Source organism: Pleurodeles waltl, chromosome 4_2 (assembly GCF_031143425.1).
Source record: "Pleurodeles waltl isolate 20211129_DDA chromosome 4_2, aPleWal1.hap1.20221129, whole genome shotgun sequence".
In the NCBI taxonomy this organism is placed as follows: domain Eukaryota; kingdom Metazoa; phylum Chordata; class Amphibia; order Caudata; family Salamandridae; genus Pleurodeles; species Pleurodeles waltl.
In genome coordinates, this window is record NC_090443.1 from 353,817,603 (window position 1) to 353,845,121 (window position 27,519).

At 41.1% G+C, this 27,519-nt stretch overlaps 1 protein-coding gene across 4 annotated transcripts in view; it reads right to left on the minus strand.

Moving 5' to 3' along the window:
- NR5A2 (nuclear receptor subfamily 5 group A member 2) overlaps window positions 1–27,519 on the minus strand; it is a 318,062-nt gene that overhangs the window by 183,097 nt on the left and 107,446 nt on the right. For 3 of the 4 annotated variants that reach the window (XM_069231432.1, XM_069231434.1, XM_069231433.1), the window contains exons 2-5: window positions 25,804–25,914; window positions 17,761–17,879; window positions 13,839–13,980; window positions 4,483–5,129 (exon numbers count right to left, since the gene is read on the minus strand). In XM_069231432.1, the coding sequence (XP_069087533.1) occupies window positions 4,483–5,129; window positions 13,839–13,980; window positions 17,761–17,879; window positions 25,804–25,914 (1,019 nt within the window). The remainder of the gene's footprint in view (window positions 1–4,482; window positions 5,130–13,838; window positions 13,981–17,760; window positions 17,880–25,803; window positions 25,915–27,519) is intronic. The other variant, XM_069231435.1, reaches the window with a different exon arrangement.

Sequence of the window (27,519 nt, forward strand, 5' to 3'; positions counted from 1 at the left end):
GCTGGTATAACAGGAACTGTGATTAGTTGGCACCAACACTGTGCCCTGTGGCACCAATTGCAGAAGTACATCTCTCTACTGCATATTCAACGCCAGGCAAGTATAGGGCACGTCTGTCTGAAGGGGAGCTGAAAGTCTTCATAGAACAGACTGCTGCTACTGCTTTACAGCCTGACTCCTTGATGGTAGGCACGTGCCATAAGCAGTACCCTGAGATTACTGATGAAGAAGAGAATGCCCAGGCTTCTGAACCACTATGAAACTGGTGCAGAGCTTGCAGCGGTGTGAGGTGGTGTCGCACGTCAGATATATGCTGGGGTCTCCCATGCAAGAGAAAACCACAGTCTCTGACACTTGTTTTAGTCATTACTCTGCTTGGAAACCGATTTCCTGCCTCTTCATGAGATCATTAGCAATGTCCTGATCAAGGACTGTTGTGAGGTAAACAAGACAGGATTCTCATTCATAACCATCATGTCATTGTCCCTCGGATGGATTTAGAGCTCACTTCCTGCAAAGAGTTAAAGCCATCTCTCTTGCAGATGGCATGGAAGGATGTCCACCAGGGCTTCAGAGGAATCTCCGTCCTTTGATCCCGTGGCAGGAAAGGAAAAGACCGACAAATTAAGTTACCACCCTTTATATTTGTTTCTTGCCCCTCTCGGATGCTAACACCATACTACAAGTGCCCTAATAAATCTCTGTTTACTCCACCACCTCTGGAGTTATCCACATTAAACTTAGCAGTAAATCAGAGGGATCATATTAATGGGTGATTATGTGCGGGGTCCTTGGATTTCTCTAAGAAATGAGGAGTTTCTAATTTCCCCCTGCTCCCTATCCCAGGCATTCACCTGCTTGCAGCAGGTGAAGGCTTTTGGAGGGAAATCCTGCAAAAGGCAGACTCTGTAATTCCAATAGCAAAAGAGATCTGACTCTGAAAACGAGTTAAATTCCTCCAATATCTGCATTTGTGCTGTTATCTGTATTGCCTATGTCCGATACATGCTCTTTAGGGTGATTCAAAACCTATTTGTTATAATGAAAAAAAAGTAGGATTGTACAGAACTATTGGGAACAATGGAGCTTCTTGTTTGCTTCATGTCAACGTAATGGCTTATAGAATTTGTGTACTGGTGTCTTTTCTTTATTTCTGGGGTCAGTGTCTGGCTTTCTCTTTGGAAAATGGAGGCTTCTTAAAATACCCTTATCACTCATCTATCTTTAATAGGCTCAAAATTGCTTGGTTCCCTAATTAAATCATTTTCTCTGTTGAGACCAGGTCAGATATCACAAGGCTGCTTTTGGTGAAAAACGCTTCCCTTACTTCAGATGGCTGTGGCTCATCAGTTCTCCAAGTACTGTATGTGCTGGGTTACAAGAGGACTTGGTGGGAGGTCTAATGCTGCAGTTTCCCAGGCAGTCAAGATAAAGGACAGTTAAAATAATTAGAGAGAATGTACATAGAGTTTAGGTCTGCAGGCCTGAAACCACTGTGTTTTCAGACCAACTTAAGCACAGTGGATCCAGTCAAAAGGTGACCTACTTCGCCACAGATTACTAGCACTGTTGGAAAAAAGAGGACAATCCAAGTTCTCAAACGTGAGCAAGTACAAGGCTGATAAAAGAGGCATCTAAGGATGTCAGACCTACTATTGTTCAAAAGATTGCAAAAAAATAAGCTCATGCTGTATGCACCTTCACATTGGCTGCCCTTCCACAAAGCAACCTATTTATAGGTGTGGGTGGCTCTTTGTCAAAACTGAATCTATCAAAAATGTATTCAAAGATCTCTATTCATCCACACCACCGGTTACTTCTTACGTTGTGGTATGAGCAGACGTGACCATTTCACTGCCCTTCTGTTCAGTTATTCAGTGGTGAAAATCATTTTATCAAGGCTCGTAGTGTGGCTGCCTTACAGGAGGAAGCAGTTCAGATGTTTCCCTACTTGGATGGCTGGTTAATTTATGAGAAAAGAACACACACGTAGAGAGACTACTAAATTTGGGATTCATTAGACTTGAATTGAACTGGTAAACTTCTCAAACTAGCTCTTTCTAGAAGCTAGATTTTGGTCAGATATGAGTCAAGTATTTATACCTTCAGTGAGAGTGGCCACTCTGCAGTTTTACCTAAGGTCATATTCGAGTCCCAGTTCACCGCAGCAAATGGTTTTCTGAGTACGCAGAGATATATTTTGGTGGCTACAACAGGAATCCATTGCATATACTGTCACCTGATGCCTCTATTCCAGTACCTTTATTCTCAATGGGACCAAGCCAATCAGGATTACCAGATTATGAGCAATAAGGGTTAGCTTGATAGCTATTTGCCAATAATTGCCTCTTTGGAGTTCCCCTAAATGTCCCTGTTCTCTTGTTCTCATGACCAATAGCAGTCAGTTAGGTTAATATGGGTCCTCGGAGAGAAATGGGACATGCTACATGGGCTCAGTTTGAGGCCACTTCTCCAATTGTGGTGAATGGTTAGCTCTATACGATTTTACTTCTTTGCTAAAGGGATACACAGTAATTGTCCAAATGGACAAATAGATGGCAAGGCCCACATAAACAGACAGGGAGGCAAGAAGCTTCAGCAGAAGAAAAGAATTGGTATGTTTATTAATGAAAGTGCATTTGCTATCTCTGACAGCCTATCACATAAAGGAACAGGATACCATCCAATTTGGCTAAGTTATTCTGCTGTTCTCATCCTCAGTGGATTACCATTTACACCCATTGACCCATACAACAAAGCATGCATAAAGTGGATTATGAGCAGTGGTTGTGGCTTGTGACAGAAGGATATGCCCCTTTACCTCTGAGTATAGCCACATGCAGTGCTCCAGAGGCCACAAGGGAAGCTGAAGCATATTCTTGGCATGGTAGACAGCCATGCTTTTGCTTGAGATATACTGTTTTATGGAATGTTCCATAGAGACTAAGGTTGGGGATAGTTGACAAAGAGTCTGGTTGAAGACCTTGGCCTACTGTCTACAGTCACATGCCCTACCCAGTGGACACTATGGGATAGATTTAGGAATGTATTTAGCCAAAGCTGTAGATTGAACAGAAGCTTTGGATAAATCTGGAGAGGGGCTATATATAAGCTGGTATTTAATTGAAGGTGACCCACAAACATAATTTAGGCCCTCTTTGTTTTTGAGACCTGGGTGATCTAGCCATGAGTTAGTTGTACAGGTCTTACTTTTGCTCATCAGAGTGTCACAGCAATATTACACTATTGGGCTTTTTGTATTTTTGACTGATATTTTCAAAAATAAGCATTGTACTTCTTTGCCCCAATAAGAACATTAACCGTGGTACAGGTTGAGTTTTCATTATCATATGAGTGCATATAGAACTTTATAGAAGAACCATTTGACGATGAGAGAATGGAGGGGTTAAGTAATGCCTTAAATAGGCAAATGGCTCTGGTACTCTACCACTAGAAGTGTCTATCCATTTAAAACACTGTGGTTAAGGATTAAACGCTAAGGGTTGATGTGACTGACTGAAAACAATGCAAACTTTGAAACAAATACACCAGAGATGGATTGCAGTTTTACCCACTTCATCAGATTGTGTAGTCCAAGGCAAATCATGTGGCCTCCCAAAGTCACATTTCTTCTATCCACCAAAAATTGAGTGTCAAGAGATAATTCAATTTACGATCTGAGCTATACAAAAAAGGCAGCTCAAAGGCATGATGGTGAACATCTCCTCAAACATTTAATGGTTGCTTCTCAGGAGAAATGAAACATATGCATATAAAGAATTTAGGACAGGAGTCCATCAAAGCTAACAAAAACCACACTAAGGTCCTGATTACGAGTCAGGCAGGGCAGTATGCCTGTATAGGACACCGTTCTGTCTGATCATGATGGGTCCAGGTTACCGAGCCCAATTTTCCCATATCTGAAAACACTAGATCAGATTAAACCAGCTGGAAATGTAAGTTGACAAAATTTCATGAGGCTTTGGAGCTTTGTAGCCCAGTCACTGCCAAGCTTTTTTCCTTGCCAAGATGAATCATGCAATACTCCCCAAACCAAAACTATTCTTCCCTTTCCCTCAAGCTACCTTCCCATTCCCCTACCCTCCATTCTGCCCCACAGTATGGGCCATTCTGCAGCCCCTCCCCTCTGATTAGGTGTTAAATGGAATCAAAGAACTGAATCACATAAATATTTTACGTTTTTTTTAAATTAAAATGGATATTAGTGCATGATATATCACATCTTGAAAAATTCAAGCCATGCAATTTGTTGTGAACTGTTTGTTTTAGATACCAGTAAATGGTGACAGCACCATGATAGCATAAAAAATAACACAAAGGTGCGGGATGGATTCTTTTATCTAAGCACAATTTTAGAACTGAAACACAGGAGTTTTGACCATGCCATTCTGACACTTGTAAGATTTAAGGTGTGTTCTTTAATAAGGCATCAAAAAATGCATAAGTGACAGAGGGACTTACCTTAAGTTCTCTGAAGAATATGCTACTCCTTGCCCACTCCACAATGGAAAACAGTGTCTGGTCAGCCATTTTGCACATGAGGCCAAAAGTATTGAGCTTTTCATGTTTACTTCGGTTGGCTTGCTCTTGCTGCAAGTAGGTGAGAATTTTGGCTTGGACTTGAGGCTCATCTGGCTCACACTTTAAAAGTTCCACTATCAGGTGCGAGGTGCTTGCAGGTGAGTTAGTCTGATAGGTATCCATGTAGGAGTAGCCCATTATTGACTCGGGTGAGCTGGTGTATGGATCGGGATATTCAGACTTAATGGCCCGGCTTGGGAAGTGTCCGTAAGGCTGATAGCCTTGTAAACTGCTGTGTGGGGGCATTGTCATGCTGATGGGCGAGGTCACAAATGGGCTGCGGTCATAGTCCGTTGGGGGCAAGGCAGGGTGATTGAGAGGTAGGCCCTTAGAAGCAGAGTGGATGTTCTGAATGGCTGACGATATTGTGAGGTCTGTGGGCATGGCCTGAATCACCTGAGTCATGGCTTCCAACTTGAGTCCATTGGCTCGGATGAGCGCTTTCTTTTGTTGCTTCAGCGCACGGTCCCTTTTATACATTGGTCCAAATTTGTTGCGGCCCCCACGCATCCGGTCTGCCCTCACCGCTAGAGAGAAAAAGAAGAAAGCAAGATATTCATTAGTGTGCTGCAGTATCTATAATAGGTGGGGAAAGAGGTTACATTTTGCATTCTAGAAAAAGGTAACTAGGGGTCTAATGAATGTATAATGATTAATATACTAATGTATACTAGATGCCAATGAAGATGTTCATGCTTTATACTGTGTTCTGCTATAAAAAAAAAAGTAGCAACCATCTATAAACGATGAAAAATATAAATCCCTTCTTAATTCACAAGCATGCATGAATGCCTTCTTTGAAATGCTCCACCTGTTGTTTTGAATACTTAGGGTCTTATTTTCAAGCATAAACCATATTTCTCTATTCTAAGTCCCTTTGCTTATCATGTGTTTTACTTTTGTTGTTTATTTACAACGAGATTTAAATTGAAGTGTGATACTATTTATGTTTTACTGCCCAAATACCACATTTCAGTCAAAAGGTCAACCGTTTTCCAGCCCTTTGACTTTATTGTAGCTTCAGGTACAAGTTTTATAAATAATTGAAACAAATCCATTTGCGCGCCTGGCTTGGGATCTAATAACTGTCACCTTAGAGTTTGTTGCTTAAGCATCTACATAAAGGGTGGTCAAGTGATTTAGTCAAAGCCTAACTCTCCCAGTGGCAGAGAAGCAGAAAAACAAGATGGCTGATTAGTGATCTATGGAAGACGCAAGATGTTCTCCTCTGCTAAATTTTGCGCTATCTTCACTTTGAAATCGGAATTGAGTTCCTACTTTATTATGTATACAGAATCACAAAAGAAATAATCCAAAAAAGGTCTGAGTAACTACAAGTCTTACTTGAAAAAAATGTGAGCTGAGTCTTAGATGAAGATGAGGGATAGACTGAGAAAAAAAATGTAGATGGTCAGAGAGAGGAAAAGGGGGAAAGAGATTGTATGGGATAAATAGAGGAGAGGGAGACAAAGAAAGATGGATAAAGAAAGAGGATCTATAAAAGAATGAAAACAAAATGTTGAGAGGAGAGAGAGAGAGGCAGAAAAGCAAGGAAAGAGTGAAAGAAAAACAGTGAGACAACTAAAAGCAAACAGAGGTATAATGGGTACACATTAATAAACGACCAGAGAAATAGCTGAAAAGATGGATGAATAGAAAACTCTTGGCGCATTATATTTCGATCAATTTTTATGGTCTGTGCCCTCCAGCGACAGCCTTCGAGGAACTCAAAACGTATCAATACTTTGATATGTGATTTAAAACAAAATCTCTTCAGAGATGACATCACATATTGACCCTGAGCCACAAAGCATGTTAGCAGTAATTATAACCAGGGCGAAGCTTCATGGGGTGTATATGGGGTGTTTTAACCCCCCTAATAAATGTCTTTTCTGATGAATAGTTGGGTACAGTAGCTTTCAGACGCGTATGGTGACGTGTCTGTCCGAATTCACCAAGGATTTATGCACACACACACTGACACACACTCTCCTCTTTGTTTTAAAAACCCTAAAATGTTTTCCTTATTTTACAAAATACTGTGTTTCTCTCACTTAGTACCCCTGCCAATCTGTATAACTCTCCCTTTCCACTGCCTCTTAAGCTCCTCTCGTGCACCCTGCTTGTCCTATAATGTATTTTGACATTGCATGCCAGTGTGATTGTCAGGAAATCTGAAGCCCACCACCCCCTCTATCCCCTTCCCCCCCTCCAAATCTTACAGTCCATGCTACTCCTCTGATTATAACTGATCCTTCTTAGTGCTGGCATCCATTTTGTAATGGGCCCGTACGTACATCTTGTCTTCTCCCTGCCAAGTATCTGGGTGACTCCTACCCTGCCTAATGAACTGTACATCAGAGTGGGACAATAAAAAGTCCCCTTACGAGTCTAGCATGTTTTTCTGTCTTCCTCCCGAAATATCCTCCTGGAACGAGCTGATAAATGTATTATGTTTCTCCACCTATATCAATTCATTTTGTGAAGCCTATGCAACAGGAGTCATAGTACATGAAATGCAAGTGGTTGATGTCTCGTGTAAAAATTCACTGGGAATCCATACCTCACTTGTAAAAGTCACATGAGATAAATGCGAGTAAATAATCATATGAAAAAAATGGCTGCCAAAAAAAGAAAATTACAAAAAATAAGTAAAATCCTATATATCAGTAACTATGCAGTGATACAATTGCATAGTACACATTTCACAGAGGCCCAGGAAACAAGCAACAAACTTTAAGTGCTAAATTGTCACGGTCTGATCAAGCATCGGTATCTGTCTGTTCCAGACCGGCAATTCTTTCAATATGTATCACCCCTCCCCAAGAGGAATCCTGCAGAATAATTATTGGTCTCAAATAATCAACTTGATTTATATTTTGCTTGAATAATGGCAAGTCAGTGCATCACTGGTAATAAAGCACTCACTGAAAATGTGTACCTAATTGTATTTCGCAGGTATAAAAATAATGAATTCATCCTGATGTGCTGACACACGCATAATATTTATAATTCAGAGTTTAATACTTATGTTGTGCGTATCTTTGTGTGTGTTGCACGCATTTGGCAAGAAAGAAACATTTGTGTAATTCCCACCGTCATCCCAGAAAGCAGTACATTTGTTTTTCTGTGCCTACTGGCAAAATCGGTTTTAAGAAAGAGGTATTTAGCAAAGTACCTATTTTTGTGTTTGACTGTCTGCTGAATCTGGGGACATACCACTGTTTAAAGGAAAGTGCAAAGTTTGTAAACAAGAGAAGGTGGAAATAAATTATAGGTGTACCCCTGGTTAAAGTGTGTTGTTCTTTTACCCACTGATAATTTACTGTGATGGGTCAATCTAAGCAAAATTGTTGAAACTCAGTCCACACTTCTCTATTGAATGCCTTCAAGTTGGTCTGCATGTTCTTTGGAAACCGGTTTACGTTGAATAAACAGATTAATGTATGCTCATCAAATTTATCACTATTTTGTGCATGTGCACCCACCATGTGCAGGCCTTCCACGTGCACAGAAGGTGAGAATTTGTGGAATGCCACAAACATGACTCTAAGCAGTCAGTCCAAAGGCTTCGGAGGAGTAATTTTCCCAGAGAACCTTGGAATATAGTGGAATTCTTGCGATCCACTTTTGAGTAGAAAATTCCACTCAACCTTACTTTGAGAACAGAATGGCAGTGCAGTGGAGATCAGATATTGGCTATGAAGCGTGGCAATGGAATTGAGAGGGTCATATCTATCTATCTATATATATATATATATATAAATATATATATATTTATATATATATATATATATATATATATATATATATATATATATATATATATATATATATATATATATATATCCTCCACCAAATGACACAAGGTCAAACACGGCACTCACAGGGAACCTTGTGTTTGAAAATGCATTCTTCCAACAAAGATGAGTAACCCAAACTGCAGCCAGGTCTTGCAGCAAAGCACTTATAACCACCCACCCCACGCCACGCACGTTCTTTGGCTGTGTGCAACGCAGGTTGGTCACAGGGCCTATATCTGTCAGTGGATCTGTAAGAGGGTGCATGAGTGTTTGAGTGTGTCTGAAAGTGGGTGTGTGGGTCTGAGGGGGTGCATTAGTGTCTGAATGGGTGTGTGAGTAAATACATTGGTGTATGAATGAGTCTGTGGTTTTTCTTTCAAATGTTTTCACATTCACTAATATTTTGCGAATTATTTGTGAAGATTCAAGAAAATTTATGAATTTTCATGCATATCACATATGGTGATGCAAAATTATTTCAAACCCATAATTTGCCGCTAAAACACACTTATATCATACCCCTTGGGTCAGGGTACCTTCATCCTGACCTCTTCTGCCACTTTCAATTAGAATATTCATCCCCAGGGACCGTGCCCCGTGAAATAAAATGGCGGTAGCAACTTTCTAGTCAGGTTGAGGTCAGCCAATTACAGCACTTGTTTTTGCATTCACATTCAAGAGAATTCACAAATTTTCACAAAATATTTGCAAAATAATCACAAAGGCACCGCGGCCACAGATATACAAATTTGGTTTCCCTTTAATTTCTTTAAAACTACTGAACAGATTTACACCAAATAAGTGAAAGCACAATCTGCCTACCGAAAGCCGGCTTTCTGCCAAAATTGGGGTAATTCCGTCCAGTGGTTCGAGCTTTTGTCGTATCTAAGGTCCTATGGAAATTAACATGGGAAAAGCAAATTTTTTGACAACTGCTTTTTCTCGGCCCCCACTTGATGGATCACCCCAAAACTTTTCATGTGCAACAAGAATCACCTCGACTCTTTTTTGTTTGTCAAAAGGGGCCAAAGATATAGGCAATTCAAAAAATGCTTATATATATATATATATATATATATATGTATATATATATATATATCTTCTCATGGTGTTTGAAATGGGAGAAGAAATCTAGCTATAAATCCTAAACTGCTTCTTTGAAATTGAGCCAAGGTTTTCGGCTTGTTTGAAGAAATGAGTACTCTATGTAACAAAATATCTGTTTCTTTCAGGAGCCTCAACATGCTAAAGACAATTTAGATGGCTTAGTAAGTAAAATGGTCGCCACTGGCGTCGCCTGTGCTCTTCAAATCATGAATGGATTGAATCCTGAGAAGGTCAACTCAGCCTGCCATTCTTCTGAAAGCTGTGAGCTGAGTACTAGACAATTGCAATAACAATAGTACCTTTTTTTTCAGCACTTAGAAGTGGTAGGTGTACGGTATGAAGCAGTAGAACAAATTGTACTCATTATTGCTCTACTAATGATACCATTCTGATCAATTCTTCCTGTTTCTCAAGAGCATGAGGAGCAGACCATATACACATTAGTACATTGCAAAACTTACACAAAGATAGACCAATGGTACGTTCAGCTGATAAGAAGCGACATTGTTGCCTGTGTGATTAAAATGTATATTACCGGAATAGCGTGGAGAAAATATCATCGTACCAAAATATAATGGACATAATACCAAGTAGCAAAATATTGTGGAGGTAAATATAAAAAAGAATAAAGTACGTAAAGATTTAATAAACTTAACTCCACATCTTTGTATATTGACGATACATATATATTAATTGTATGTGGATGTCTTGACGATAAATATATATAGCTTAATAGTATATGGATGGGAAATAAGATTAATAAATCCATCCTTACTTTTGTGTTTCTGCCTTTGTGATACTTTGCATGTCAATATCTAGGTCACAATCTTTTTGAAATGCAATATTGTTCATATTGTGACGTTAAAACAAAGGTAACTAACCACATAATGGGATTCCCAGCCCCATTCTAGCTCCTGGATGAAAGTCAAACTTCATTGGGAGTTTGCTCAAGGCACCAGGGTGTCGAAGGCATGAGTGATTGTGGATTTAGATTTTAGAAAGGGGGCTCTACTTTAGGAATGGAAGGCATAGTATAATGCGCATGGTGTAGAGGGAGTATGTTGCATTGGTCCCTGAAAGCCAGATCCATGTCAGATTTTCAGCATAACCACAGATTATGAAAATGAGTCCTACTTAAATTTTTGTATGTATCTCCCATATAAATATACTGAAAGTATGATATGGGTGTGGCTTCATGACAGATGACTAAGTGGCAGATAACCTGAGATGTGGTCAGAAAGGTGTGGATCCTAAATAACGAATAAAGAATATTGTGGGACACAAATAACGAGGATAAAATATTGAGGGAAGAAAAGATTGAAAGGTAAATCTATGTTTAGATATTCTATATCTAACTCCACATCTTTGTACCTTGGCAATACATATATCATCAAGGTACATGGATGTGGAGGTAAGATTAGTAAATCTATACTTCCCAATGTGCACTTACCTTTCAATATGTTGTCCCTCGATATTTTGGCTACAATATTGGTATGCCGCAATATTCTTGTACTCTGTATTCCAAACTACAATCGGTCAGAAATGATACGGGGAAAAATATTGAGAGAGGATACCAAGGCACAATAGGACTGTAGGGATTCTATGACATTTGTCTGATGGCTACCTGACAAGGGTATGATATGTATAAGGCAATGACAAGTATGCAGTGAGACAAGGCATGCTACTGTTGATCAGCACCATTTGATATACATTGCCACTGTTGAGAATGTTTAGAATGTGACATGTAAGTTGTAAACTTATATTTAAAGTTTTTTTTTAAATGGATCTGGCTTCATGGACCCAGGTTACACTACCCTGGAATAGTGCCTCAATATTAATTTGTACTCTGTCTCGTTCGGGGCTGTTGTTTGAACACACTTAATGTGGTTGAGTAGGTATAGGTCGGGGAGAAGCTCAACCTCATCATGTCTCTAGGACTAGGGCCCATATTTATACCTTTTTAGCATCACATTTGTGCCGCTTTTTGATGCAAAAGCAGAGCAAACTTACAAAATACAACTGTATTTTGTAAGTTTGCGCCGTTTTTGCGTCAAAAAGCGGCGCAAATGCGGTGATAAAAAAGTATAAATATGGGCCTAGGTTCGCCAACTCATTGGATAATAAATTCACTTAGGTTTCTTGCTATCCAAAAGAAAAATGAGTCAGAAAGATGTATGAGCCATTGGGGTCAGTAAAGATTACCAGCATAATTGTCAGCCACTATGAAAAAGACGACTATTATATGATGTCTCGTGGTGGAACCATTCCAAACCTACTTTTAGCTCTCTTTGCCCATTCATGAGATAAAAATAAGGGTTTTCCATGTACTACAGCCAGGTGTAGCCCAATATTAGGTCACACGCAGCACACAACTTTGTGGATTGTCTCACTCATGCTCTCCAGGAGGCCTGTCCATCGTTTCAGAAGTCCCCTGGGCCAATGTTTGCTCCCTTGGATGTTCCTTTAGTGTTTTGCTGTTCTAAAGTATTGCTTTGTATCCCTCAAAAGCACAGTAGCTATAATTCAACACTTAGAGATCCTTAATGCAGAGATAGTAGTCTGCTACCCCCTGCAAGCCTCCATCTGCAATCTGAGCCATTTGCAAGGATTCACAAAGAATATCCAGACTCTTGAATTTGAATAAGGCAAGATGTCTGTGAATCCTTGTAAATGGCCTCCTTGAGATGTGTTGCGTTAGTACATGTGTCACAGAGCAAGAAAATGTGTCAAGGTGAAAGCTGTGCTAGGTGCTGTGCAATTGTGTACCAGGCACATAATTCTGCTGGGTAAACTCGGGCCACACAGGAACTTTATCAGATGAGAAAGGAATGTGAGTGAAATTCAAAGCTCCGGGAAAAGGATGCAGTAATAACATTTTAGAAACATACCCACCATTCACCTTACATCTCATCCACAGTGATATCCCTCATTGATCTAGAGGGCTTGCATCTTTGTTTTTTTGTTTTTTCACACTTTGATGTCTCTTACGCAATCTACCAAGTTATATCACTGATGCAAAAATCATTTACTCTCTGTTACTTATGGCGAACCATCCCACATTTACATTAATTAAAGACCTGGCTTTACGCAGCTTCAGGGTCTCTGTCGTAGTTCGGCTGCCTAGTCAGTTGCTATTGATTTAGGACCATTTACTACCAAAACACTATCATGTAGTTGCACACTTTACAAATAAAATGAATAAAAATGAATGAATATTTAAAGCTTTTACCACAACATCCTAGATTTTCACAACGAAACGCTTTTTTTTAGTTTTTAGACTAAATTACCCAAAGAGTACCTACATAAATTTAAAAAGCACAATAGAGTACCAAACTCTCTAAAACTGGGCATTCTGGCCATTCGAATCGAGCCCAAGGTACTTAACCATATCAGCAGAAGTCCAAGGGTTTCCTTAAAAAGGGTGAAGGCCCTCACCCATCAAGGTGCCATGCTTTATCGTTGGATGGAGACATTAGGATCTATTTTTTTATTTTCTATCTTCTCATGAAAGGCCAAAATGTAGCGTTTCTAGATAGCCCTACACTACTTTGAGAATGTTGCACTCTTCTTTCCAAACCATTGTAATAAGGAACTTTTATTGGTTCCCTTAAGGTGATCCAAGGGTGTAGATCTCCGAATGGAATAGCTTGGTAATTTAATCTTTTGTTCTAAAGCGTCCCTTCTCCAGTGATGTGAGTCCTGCAGGAAATCTACATATGTAACTCGCCCTTCAACATGGGAAAGTAATAACAGAGTAGTTGAAAGATGATAAATGCCACCAGATAAGAATGAAACAGGCTACATAAATTCTAAAAAGAACACATTGTTTGCTCTACGTGATATTTTACCTAGTAGGTCAAAAGGCAATTTAAATCATGCAGGCGTAATTGACATGATTTCTGGAATTTCACATTACGTTTCCTTTGAGGAATTCCCTAAATGACACCACTATGCTACATTGTGTTCACAGCGAAAGTTTACTGTGAGAAGGTGTGAAATACACTAATGGCCATAATGCAAATAACTGTTTCTCCACGCCACGTGTATATTTTCATACTATATTTTAGCGTGATATATGTCCTCACATTAAAATTGATGCAAAGACATATTTTGAGCTAAAATATGAAGAATTTTTTAATTTTGCATATTTTTGCATACTTTTACTGACATTTTGTGTAATTACACCAATAAAAATTACTCATATTTCACAAACCTCTAATTTTTTTTATGGTTGTGGGGTTCTGTGAATTCCGTCAAAATTGTATTGGCCAGTATAGACAGAGCAAGGGCAGGTGATTTGATTTTGATCTCATAAAAAGGACTTACCTTCCAATTTCATGCCAACCGTCAGACATTTTTGAAACCGACAGTAAGGACAACGTTTCCTTTGTGTTTTGTCAATTTGGCAGCTCTGGTTCTCTATGCACGTGTACCTTTTGTTATTCTGGACTGTTCTTTTGAAGAACCCCTGTAGGATAAATGGGAAAGTTCACAAGTGTTTCTAATGACAACGAATTTACCATTTGAACTTTTATCTGACAAGCCCCAGTTGAGCTCACCCATGTGGTAAGAGTGCATTAATATTTAATAAAGAACTACATTTAGAGTGGAAATTATATTTAATTGTTGAATTTTCTAAATTGTACTCGTGCAAAATACATGGTTAGCATACACTACCAATTCAAGGGTTAGGAGAAGGCGTAATGTAAAAATTAAGGCATTACCATTAAGAAATACAAAATCCATGAATCCAAAATGTAAAGTGTCTCAAAACAGAAAGGTAATAATGAAGAAAAAAATAAAGAACATTAAGACAAAGATACGTTTTCTATTGTTTTTAAAGGAACTTAGTGGTAAATGACCGTTAAGAATTGAAAATAGGGTTAAGACTAGGGTTAGTGGTGGGCTTAGGGAAACAGTGGGTGTCAGTGAGAAGGCAGTGAGTATGTCTAGGGTTAGTACTCACACCTTTTTTCGACATTATGGCATTCATGATTAGGTGTTCTTCATTATGCTTAAGATACATAAAAATGAAAGAAATGAATAAAGCGAATAGTTATTATAACGTTCCTCACTAGAACATTCTTAATTTTCACACAGATCCTTGAAAATGGACATAAGCAACAATGTACATCAATTCAGTTAAGCAAGCAGTGCATGCAATTGTTCTTATCTAAAACTCATATTTAAAGGTATTTGAGTGAGCAACATGTTGAATTTAATTTTAGCCAATAATTTGATTCTGGGTTACTAAACAATATTAAACTGTCTCTAGGAGAAAGCCTCTTGGGGGCCATACCTAACCCTTACAGATAACTTTGAGCCCACAAGTTGCTTACCATTGGTCGGAATCATTGTCACTCTTCTTTGCCTGTTTCTTATTTGATGGTTTGCCTTCCAATTCTTGTGTTTCCCTGCTTTGAAAAATAGTCTCTACTCTATGCTTTTGAATGGCTGACGTGTGTCCCTTCTACTGTGCACACTTAGGGAACTACTTGTTTATTTTTGTTAAACACTCATGAGAATGCATGTATTACCATATTCTCCTGCATGTGCTGCACAAATAACTGTCCTCCTGGATTCACATTCACCGCCCAGTCCTCTGCATAGGTGCTCCACCCATGCCTTTCAGTCCTTCAAACACAATAATTTAATTTTGCTATTTCTTCCGATTGCCCAGAAGCTTTCATGCATGTCTGATGCTCTCTCACCCCACACTCATTCTGATTGGCTTCCTCCTGCCCATTGTTTGTTGCTCGGCCATCTATTGTGGACATTTACGTTTTTTTAAGTGTAATTTTTTACACTACCCGGCAGCTGCCATTTGCTGTGACAACTCTGATACACGAAAAATACATTTGTGCACTTAGAATATCATTTTTATTAAGTGATCCAAATGGCGTCCACCATCTTAGATCAGTAAATAAAAAATAGAAAATAGCATCTGTGTCACTCTGTTGGCATGTGCATGCCTCCAAACGCGTGCACGCGTCTGCAGAATGATGTGGTCTACATCATTGTGCTCATTTTATTTAATTATTTAGGTATTGCTGATGATGTAGAGCGTTGCCAAAAAGCACTGGCATGGTAAGATGTTCTACAAGGCGAGACCTATTGGCTTTGCCAAAGCTTGATTCATTACTGTTCTGGATTGCTAACAGTGATCGCTAGAGTAACAACCTTATACAAGTTGCACATCAATTATTCATCATGTTTCCATGTAAGAATATTTCACAACACAACAAACATCCACTTAGCAGCACAATGGTCAAACACGTGCCCTTCCCTCAACAAAGTGTAATCTAAGGTCACAGGAGTGACCCACATCCTATTACAGTAAGCTCTACTGCGTCGCTCCACACTCTGTCAATCATGAATCTGTAACAATCTCGTGCAGTTAGCGGGGTCACTTTGGGGCTGTGTTTGAGGCACAAGTGTGTGTATCTGGTCTGTCTGTGCCCACAGACTCTTCAAAATGTATTATTTAAGGAGGATGCCAGATAGTCACGTGTATTAACACCTACAACAGGGGTTTACCAAGGAGAGTAAATTACAAGGCCGTAAAGAATGCATAAAAACAAAGGGTTTTAAACAATTCCTAAATGTAGTAGCTTTTCTTCCTTTCAAACGACTGACTTGATACTGTGGGTTGAAGCTTTCATTTATAGGATTCTGATTCCATCAAGATGTATATTAATTTTATTGTCAAAATCATAAAATGTACTCTACAAATCCTTATGCTAGATGCTTTGTATGTTATACAGCAGTATACAGTAGTGCTCCAGCAACTTATGGGGCCTGGCTGGCACTTTAGAACACCTCAATGAAAATGATAATTCGACGCTTTTCACTTACACAAATGGTTATGTCTCAGAAAAAAAAATCATTTTTTAAGTTTTGAGTAAATAAGTGGGTCCTTTTTTAAAGGAAGTCAACCATAGACCCCATGGGTTTTTTTCTAGCGCCAAAAGTCCATTTGAATTTTAAGAATAGCAATACAATAATGAAGGAACATGTGAGAGAAGCCGCCACAACATGTAAACTGATGACCTTTCAAATCAGCAATGGGACAATCTTACCAGAGTAGCATTAAATACTGCTGATAAGTTTTTTTCCCCAATGAAGTTAACCTAATTTGATAAATACTGTCTTTATAGCTCCATGTGAGGCACATTCGCCCCCTATATCATTACAATGAATGCTTGTGATATCCCAGAATACCCTCTTGTCCAACCACCGATCTTACAACATCAAAAGTCAATGGTTTCTAACTAAAAAGTTGAGAAGTTCCCAGATCTGTCCTGTTGATTGACAGTGTAATGACAGTGCCCATTACTTCACATAGGAAGAGCTTGAATACAACCCACCTCGAAGACAATGTAGTGGTTTGTAGACGCTAGCCCTCTGTACTGAGATTGTGTTCACATTAAGCCCCTCCTTGCCTCAGAAGACTATGTGAGGCTAACTGGAAAAGATGCTCCCTAAACAAGTAATCTAATGCCAATATTTATGCAGTCATTGAAAATATGAATTCATGGACCTACATAGCCCTCAATAATGTTTTTCATATTTTAAGCCCATTCAGCAATCAAATGCCTAACTATCTCTTACAATGAATAACGTTAAATCATTTTGCCTCAAAATCATGAAAAACATTTAAAATGTTTTGATGCACATTCAAACCACATGAAACATTCCACTGACTTCGGAATCTCAAAACCACATTAAACATATGTAAAAATTAGTGAAGAAAATGCCCTCCTTCCCACATCACAGAAGCAACCTCTTTTACTTTATGCTAACATTTTGCTAAAATTCAGTAAACAAGCTTTTCTAGTGTTAATCAAAGATAGAAAATACTTATTAGAGAAACTATCATTGAATGAAAAGCCCTTTTCAACATTATCATTGATATTAATGCATTCTCAATCATTAGAATATCATATATTGGTAGGTTCTGAAAAATAACCATCAACGTTTGTAGATGGAACCTGAATTTTAAATACAACCGAATACAACCAAAATGTATTTTCAATTTGGACTTCCCATTCCCAACCATTGAACACACACTTGCTTGGCCAATCAAACTCTTTCCCACAAGTTCTTACACTAATACAACAGGTCTTAGCTAGAAGACTGCAGTTCTTTGCATTAAAGTCAACCATGCATAGGCCCTAGGTCAAGCCACATTTTCATTTTTTTGTTTCACTGTGCAAAATGCATTTAGATAGACGTTCCGCTGTCCTACCTTGCAACTTTCACAAGTCAGGAGCCCATAATGATAACCAGACACCTTGTCGCCACAAACGGGGCAGAGTTCTTCCAGATCTTCATCGTAGGAGTAACTCACCATTTTATACTGAGACACTACAGGAAAGAAAGCATGCCTGTGCTTAGTTTCTGATTAAAAGAGCCAGTTATACAGTAGACTATTTTGCTCACTCTGTAAAATCACAAATACTGGCTATCCAAAGCCAGTCACATAAATTACTGCCACATATCAGAAAGTTTTGATTAATTGTAGACAAAATAAAATAGCTTGTCTTTTTATGAGCTTCCCAGATTGTGGCTAAACTGTTTTTTCTTTAAAAGTGTTCAAAATTTCAGTACGTTTTCAAACAGACGACAGTTTTAGTAGCATGCTAACCTAACGTGTGGCTCATTTAGAGCCACAAAATTGCCTTTTTTATTTTGTTCAACTGTGGGCTGGAATAGGGAACAGGAAAGGTTTGGGGTATTTTGAGATGCTGACAATCATTTTTTGTGAAAAAAGTGTTTTCTCCTGTTGACTTACCTGGAAGGTTGTCTTCTTAACGTTAAGCCACTATTACTCACCCTTGATTTTACAGACTTGCGACTTCATATAGTTTTGTTGGTCTGAGTACCTTTTTAAATATCTGTAAAACTCACAAAGTCCACTACAGTAGGAAGGCCACTCTTACATTGGATAATGTTAAAATATAAGTTATCAAATATAATTTTAATTAACATAAGATGTGGGAACATAATACTCCAAGGGGGGGACTCAACAGTACAAATGGGCTCATTTGGAGGGTCTCTATGGCATTTTGCAATAGATTGCACACTTAAAAACAAAGGGCAATTTTACTACTTAAGTGAAATGTGTTGTGTTCTGAACCAACTTTAAGTAATCCCACACACTGTATATTTGGTGTGTCTACGAATACCGTAAGGGGGAGAGATAATTTGTAAACACTCTATTTTCTGCCTTGTGCAGTTTTATATCCCATGGGATCCTGCCCCAAACCCTAGGCTCATTACAATGAATATACTTTAAAAGTGTTTGCTAAACATAAAATGGTATTGTATCGCTCCTGTAACCAGAAACTAACGTTGATTGCACTGATTCAAACTGAAAAAGTGGAATATTAAAATGCAATCATTGATTAACCATGATGTAGTAAATCCTTTAAAAAATTGTTTTTTCGAATGGTATTTTAGAACTTTATGGCTCATGGGAAGGACTCGTGGTGACAGTTCTGTCAGCCTTCGGAGACCTGTGAGAAGTTACCAATGGTGGCCAAATGGAAACTGACTGTGGAAAGTCACTGCACTTTGAGATACAGAACATTCATTTCAGAGACCAGGGCTCTGCTTATCTTCTGGTGAAAGGAAACTTTATTGATATTGTTCTTTCTGAAGTTCAGGACTTTGCTGTCGAGTGGTTCTTATTAATTCTACGTGTAAAACGTCCAATTCTCAGCTAATTCTCTAACTTGGAGGTGATGTAGTTTCAGAAGGTTGTATGTCAGAATATAAATATAAAATGTTATCTGACATAAAATTTGTGGAGTAAATATTTATAAAAAAAACTCTCCATTGTCTGTAGATGTTCTATTGTTAATTCCAACGGGCTAATATTGTTTGAAGAATAATTGGACATTATGTTTTTACAGACGATATTTATGCCACGTTGCAGTAGTAGGTTGGGTAAAGTTCTGTTTCGAGCTGAACTACCCCAACCAGTGATACTTACCAGGCAGGGTAAGTAATTTTATTGTTGCTGGCTCTGCTTTAGAGTGCTTAATATTAGGTATGTTTATTATGTGTGACTTATGGTATGTCATAACCCCTTCTCTCCAGCAAGTAGAGATTCCTCTGGAAACATAATCGTGGGCAAAGCATATATAAAAAGGTAGGAAAATGTAAAAATTACACAATGACATACAAATCCCCTACTGACTGTACAGATGTTAAAGAAAGATTAAATGTATGGTTACGGGCAAAAAAATAAAGGTATACAGTATATTCAAAATGTGTGTGTGCATCCATTGTTAATTGGGATGGTAAATAGGTAAGGCCATTTAAAACATTTAGAGTTATATACTTTTATGTAAACACATAAAACGCGCACATGCACGAGCATTTATTATGTGTATATATGTGTGCGTGTGCGCACACATATAAGGTTCCCCATTGTCTAGCTGTAATGGGTGGATGGAGAGATATCTGAACATGCAGACAGGTAGGTGTGGACATAGTTCGATGATGGCACAGATTGATTGATCAGCGGGTAGCTCGAACATTTAAAAGATAGATAGATAGATAGATAGATAGATAGATAGATAGATAGATAGATAGATAGATAGATAGATAGATAGATAGATAGATAGATAGATAGATAGATAGATAGATAGATAGATAGATACTTCAAGGGATGGATGGATGGATCCTAAGAAAGCGGGTCAGACCCACTGACAGACTGAGTAACTGGTCGATGGACAGAACAGGGGACGGACGGATGAATAGATAAAAATGTTAATAGACAGACTGAGGTAGATAAATACAATAATAGAGCTCTAGACAGGACGATGGTGGACGTATTTGTCGGTGGGTGAAAGGCGCAGAGATCAATAGATATACATGTGTATGTATACACGTTGTGGGTGGACTCATATATGCATGTATGGTAAATCTGCATTTCTAGCTATACGTAGTCTGTAACGAGTTCCCGTAAAAGAATTAAGACAGAAAGTAACTCACCCCGGCAGCAGGCGCTGTAGTGCTTCATGTGTCCGGCAGCTCTGCAGAGATGCAGTGTGATCTCCAGCAGGGGTCTCAGTTAAATTGCGAGTACGGTGCCGGAGGCTCTCCCCCTGCGGTCCGGGGGGACCCCTGCAAAGGAACCAGGACAGCTCTCGACCAGCGATCCGTCAAGGTGCAGGGAATGGGCAAAGCAAACACTCTCTCGGCTCCTGGGACTGCCCCGTCAGAGAGAGCGGCGATCGGTCCCCGGTTCAAATAAGCTGAGTCCTCGGGGACGAGGACACTCAAAGATGGTACGAGAGCGCATCCCATCGGTGGGGGGAGCCGTGGCTTCCATCGACTGTGTGCGCCTGGTCCGAGGCCGAGCCATGCGAAATGGCCCCTTCCTATTCCGAAACAACCCTGTTCTCAGTTCGAAGCAACTCCCCATACTCCGCAACTGCCATTCCCGACCCGAAAACCCCCTTAGGCATCGGATCCAATCCCTTGTCGATCCCAAGAGACCCTTGAACCCAGCCTGTCCTAGCCGGGAGAAGGGCGGGGGTTGGTCCAATCACAGAGCGTAGACCAAGATCACACACCTATCAGCCAGCGCTGGTGTGCACTCAGCTACTTCCTTGCAGAGCCGCGCATTTCAGCACAGATCAAAAACCACAGCAGCCAGTATCTCTCTTTGAGCTTTGGCAATATGTGCCAGCTGCCAAATGACCACTGTGGCAGTCAGACGGTCACAGTAACGCCATGTCACTTATACATGTTCCTTATATGTGGTGCGCAGTTGCTATGCAGCTGCCCAGATAGGTAGCAAGCCATACACACTTTGAACAGAAGTGTAACTTTTAAAGTTTCGAAAAGTAACAACCAAGACGGAAATATCAGGTTTGGGTTTAAATCCCAGCGCCCCTCCTCTACCCCTTCACCAAAACTGTGTGCACTCCCCGTGCCACGGTGAATCCATGAGTGTGTTAATGACGTGTGTAGCACAGCGCAACCCTTGAATTAATTGCCTGTTGGTAGGCCTATTTTTACAGATATTTCGTGCGGTTCGTGTGGTTAGGCAAGGAAGTAAATTGACCAGGATCGCACAATTCGATCAAGAGGAGACGCTGGGAATTCCAACACAAGTCTCCGGGGCCGTTTGCTCCATGGCTATTCGCCACCCAAATGTTGGCCATTTTCAGAAAGAAGAACTACAAAAAGACAGGTAGGAATGGAAACGCGAGAGGTGCCGTTTTAGGCCTACTTCCGTGTGCATATTGAGCACTCAGCCATGGTAAGTGGGTGCCAGGATGCAAGTTAACTTGCAAACGATTTGGAAATGTCGGCTCTGTTTTGCGAGCTCCAGAGGGGTGCGATCTCCAGAGTGCTGGGAAGCAGCGCTGCGAGGGGTGCTAGCTCCAGAGCGCTAGGAAACAGTTAGGGGGGGAGCTCCAGAGCGCTAGGAAGCAGCGCTTCTAGGGGTGCGAGTTCCAGACTCTGGCTGGGAGGGGTGTGAGGCGCTGGGTTACGCATTAGTGCGAGTGTCATTGCCACGAGCCAGCATGCGAACTAGCGCAGAACATTAACTTGTGTGATCGATTGTGTGTCTAGAAAATGTGTGTACTCGTTTAACCAACACAGAGAGGAAACACGACGGATTGAAACATTTATATGCGATTGTAAAGTTGCGTGTGTCTCTGAGCGTCTCGTCAGTTAAATAGGTAGACAGTGTGGCCAAGATCATACAATTTGGTTAGGCCGGCGGATTTATCCACCAGAGCACTTGTCAGCTTGACCTCGTGGTACCCCCCCCCCCCCCCCCCCGCCCCGAAACGCGTTCGGACTTCACCCACTTCTCGTGAAAAAAAAGAAAAACTGGGGCTAAAAAGCTGAAAAGCAGCAGTACTTCAAACACGAGAAAATCCCAGAGTTTGTCAAACCAGAAAGAGGGAAACTGAGTTTATGTCCCTTGGAGCAGACAGCGTTTCAATATCGCTTCAGCCTCTGCAGCGTAGGGAGCAAGGAAGCGCTGACTTCTGGTTTTACATCATGGTCCTTGACAGCGATGGCACCTTTCTGTGGGCCAGCGCCAACTACACACAACGCACACACACATCTAAAGGTGTTTAAACACACAGATATATACATATTTAAATGCACGCCACTTACTTCTCACAAAATGTCAATCACGAACATATACATAACACACACATCACAAGCACACACATAATGCGCCAATGCACAACATATAGAAATATGTGTGTGTGTATTTACTCACATAAACGCTCCCTTCCCCTCTCTCACACTCTTAAACACCTGTAAATATATAGATATTAGAATATAAAAATACACACGTCTACATATATATAGTTGCACACATATTTATACGCACATGTCATAAACACATTCACAAATGTAGGTCTCAAATAAATACATATATATATATATATATATATATATATATATACGCATACACACACGTGTGTTTAAAAACGCACTCTGAAGCATACAACACACATATGAAAATATGGATATATTTAGAAACATACTCTCACAGAAACAATGCACACACACGTGTATGAATAAACAGATGTTCATACACAAATTGTCTAATAATACACATATATAATAAATAAATACACGTGCTCTCTCGCACAAAAATGCTAATTTTTCTTGTTATGTACACACGCGGTAGGATGCAGAAACGTGTGGACACGCACGCGCGAACTCGAAGTACATAGGATTTCGCAGACTCGGCGAGTTTTCCTCTAGATGCCGCTTCTATACGTACGGCTATTTATGAGTCCGATGTCTTGATAGAGCGGCGACCTCAAACCTCACTTCGCGCCGCCCAAGAGAACGTAAACTCGACTTCCTCTATAGCTCCTCCCGGCTACACCTCTCCTGTGTTGAAGCTCTTGTGCGTGGTCGCTTTGTTATATTAAGAGTGAATAAAACGTGGATTTTTGGAAGTCCCCGAGTGCGCACCACCGCCTTCTCGGCAGCCCGAACCACACATGGTGGAGCTCGGCTCAAGCTCACTGGGCTCGCTGCCGGCCACGCCGTGTTGCACCCCAAGCGTGTAAAGTACTTGATCTCCCTCCAATGCCATGCATAAAGGGGGGTCCCACACAGCCCACGCCACACTCAGTGGAGCTCTGCACACGCACGGCCGGGCTCGCATCCCCCACAAGCAGCTTGACACACCCACACTAGAACTGCTAAAACTCTCCAAAATCACACAGATGCGGGGCGGTTGGGAAGGTCAGAGCCTTTCACCTCTCATCCCACCGAAGTCTGCGCATGCGCCGGTGGTCTCGCGGATCCCACTGTGGGGCACCCCAAGAGTCACACAAAAATCTACTTTTAAACCTCCCCCGGGCACAGAGGTGGAAGGGGCCGCTGAGCCTCGCACGTTTTGGGGTGGAGGTCAGACCTGTAATATTCACTGAGTGAAGTAGAGACCGCCCGGAGCACAACCTGCCAACAACCAAAACAACGTCTTCAAACACGGGGCAGACTCGTTACCCCAACCTCCGCAATTCTATCAAGGCCATGGTGGTGTATGCCACCAGTATATGTTCCATCACACCCCTCACTCCTTTCCAATAGTGCTCGCAATAAATGCTTGACCAAAGCAATATAATGTCACACCATGGAAAAATAAACCATTTCACACCAGATGATCTCTCTTTTCAATAAAAATATAAACGTACATAAGCTGTATAATTCTGTGACGCACACTTGTTTTTAACTTGGACACGATGTACGCATTGCTCAAACTTTTAAAACACACACTTGAAACAGCAAAGTAATGTATTTGCACCTACAGACTTCTAGGCCCTACAGTTGATGTTATATATGTATCAGATAGATAGACAGATAGACAGATAGACAGATAGATAGACAGATAGATATATAGATAGATAGATAGATAGATAGATAGATAGATAGATAGATAGATAGATAGATAGATAGATAGATAGTTAGATAGATAGATAGATAGATAGATCGATAGATCGATAGATAGATAGATAGATAGATAGATAGATAGATAGATAGATAGATAGATAGATAGATAGATAGATTTAACCGTAAGGAAGATGCTATTAAAAAGTCGGAAATGACAACAGAGCGCCGTCGCTGAGCCATGAGGCCATTAAGTTGAGGGAGCTCCGCTGGTGGCCGGGGCGGGGGCGAGTCTACAAAGTGACGAGGGTCCGTTGCTCAATTAGTTGACATTTAGAAGGGGGTCCCTCTGTCACTCGCCACCAGATCGCAGCTTACACAACAGGGTCAGATACAGGTTTGAGACTTATTGTACAAAAACAGCGAAGACAGCAGTCACAACCTCTGTCTATATATGTTTTCGCCTGTTCGATTAGGTTATAATTTTATACAAAGCAAAACACATGGAAAAAGCCAAAGAGTACACCGACTGTCTGCTAAGAAAAGCATATTTTGAGCACCAGCCACATGCCCAGGGCAACTGTAGGGAGGGGCGTTATATCATGAAAAAGCCACATGTTTGTTCTTTCTTAGAAGGGTCTCTTTCTTCCACACTTGCCGAGGACATTATCAGTTTTGTTGATGGGACTTTAAATCCTTTCATTTTTAAACGTAAGCCTTGGGTCCGGGTGCTGCCCAGGGGTGATATTAACTCGGTGTACATATCCTGATCTTGAGGCTACCTGGGGTTGCTGGTGAAGTGGACGGCCAAGGGAGTCTGCTGGTGTCACGAGGCTGTGTGGAGGTCACCTAAGTTCAACCGACTTTGGTGAAGTTGAGTAATGGGGCACATTAATGTGAGTTGGGTGGTGGGGTGGTGCTAGTTGAGGTTAGGGTAGGTTCTGTGGAGTTTAGTCAGGGTGGTTTAAGCGGTGTTGTGAAGGTAAATGGTGGGGCGGTGGCAGAGGGGAGTTGGGTGGTAGGGTATGGGTTGGTGGTTGTAGCAGTTTGGACTTCAATGGTGTGGAGTTGAATGATGGGGTGGAGTTGTGTGGTTTGGTGGTGGGGTGAAGTTTGAGTTGGGTATTAGGTTAAATCTGGGTCATTGAGTTAGGTCAATTTTAATTGCTGTATTTTGACCTTTTGGGTGTGGGATTTGATTAGGTCATATGGTGGGTGGAGCTGGGCGGTCATGGGTGGTGCTATTGACCTCAGGGTAGGGTGATCCACGAAGGTGTGATGGAGTTATGTGTACTTGGGTGGTATAGTAAATGTGGGTATGGAGGTGGGTGTCAGGGTAGACTTGAGTGAAGTGCGCCGGAGTTTGGTCGTAGTGGGTAGAACCCTAGAAACTCACCTTGCATGTTGCTGTCAGGCAGGTGCCCCCCAGGCTGCTCCCCTCGGGCAAGTCCCAGCGAGTCCGCCTCTAACTTGGGCAGCATCCCGGGTCCGTCCGGGAATGTGGCACCTGCGTAGACAGAGTGGGAGTTAATAAAACATTCAAAACAAACACTACCATAAAACACGGATAGCATGTTAGCACAGTCGGGCAGCCAGTTAAACCAAAAAGCCACCTTAAATCCCCCCAAAAATAAAGTGACGTCAAAAGCAGTGTAAGTGACATAGAGAATTACTAAATCACCCCAGCATCCACAGAATCCTATCGCCACTGCCAGCCCGAGTGTTAACGGCACAGAATATCACTACCACCGAGGCACCCACAGACTACAACAGCACAGCAGAGTCCTGTCACCGCAACACCAACAGGTGATATCATCTCAGGCAGAGCAGACGTTCATTACACAGACGACCAGCAAAAACTATCCAGCACTTGTTGAAAACTTCAGCGCAGCCACCGGGGGCGTTAAGGGCTGAGAAAACAAGCAAACACCATAATAAATTCCAATGTCGCCACTGGGGCAGGTGTTGCGCGGGCGCGTGTGTGGTGGAGACAGACTCGCCGCGAGAAATCAACCAACTCGACACCACCACAATGCACAACCACCCAGCCAAAGTAAGGATTAAAGGAAAGATCGCACATAAAACCAGGAAACTCACCCAGACGCTTATATAAGTCATAGAGGTAAACAGATTTTGATTGTCAGAAAGTGCCGCACAAGAATCTGAAACACCACACAGCACCCGTGGGAACAGTGATAGCTAGTGAGGGTGCTGCTAAAGAACGCCCTTAACATAATCAAACAGTATATGGAAGCAGATCGATACTCAGCATGGGCCGTAGGGCGCACAGCTCTAACACACGTTCAGACACAGCAAGAACTAAAGCTAGATCAAGCGCTTGTACGCGATATGGTGTTACAGTACTAAAAGGCGCAATAGACAAGCCCGTAACATCAAGTAACTACTAGACCAGAAACCAAACTGCGGTACAAATATGTTGCCATCACGCACGTCTCAACGGCGCTCAGGAAAAGCTATTTTTAAGTAGGGGTGCAGGACAATTGCACACACAAATAATGCAACCTGCGAGGAGGAGGTAAACAAGGCATAAACAAGTACATAAACTGCCAACCCTAAAAAATTCACGAAAATAAGGGGGTTTTAAGGGGCGGTGGTGCATAGGACGACCTTACGCAAAACAGCCAACAAAGAGGGAACAGTTAAAGGCCACCAGCATAAGATACCAGGGTCTAAGCAAGCACGATGTGGAGGCTGCGGAAGGGGCTTGAGCAGAATGTGTTGGAGAGGTAAAGTTATAGAGAAGCCTAAATATGAAATCCGACATCGGTGCTCTTTCTTACAAAGTTGACGGTCTAAAGCGTTCCAGGCCACTCTAAGCAAAAACTCTTCAAACTTTCTGTACCCGGAAAAGCCAAATCACTTCCCACCAACCACCGACACATCAGGCATTACTGGAGGGATCAAAGGTAACCCTCGTGCACAGAACAACAGCCAGCGAGGGCACGGGGATATCCCACACACTACTTCACCACTTGCAAAACATCCGGGGAAGTGGGGCTTTTTGACGACTGGACAGAGAGAAACCGCAGGCACCACCGTGACCTAGCCACAAAGTGGACATTAGCGTGACTGCGGGACACTGGTGGTGGTT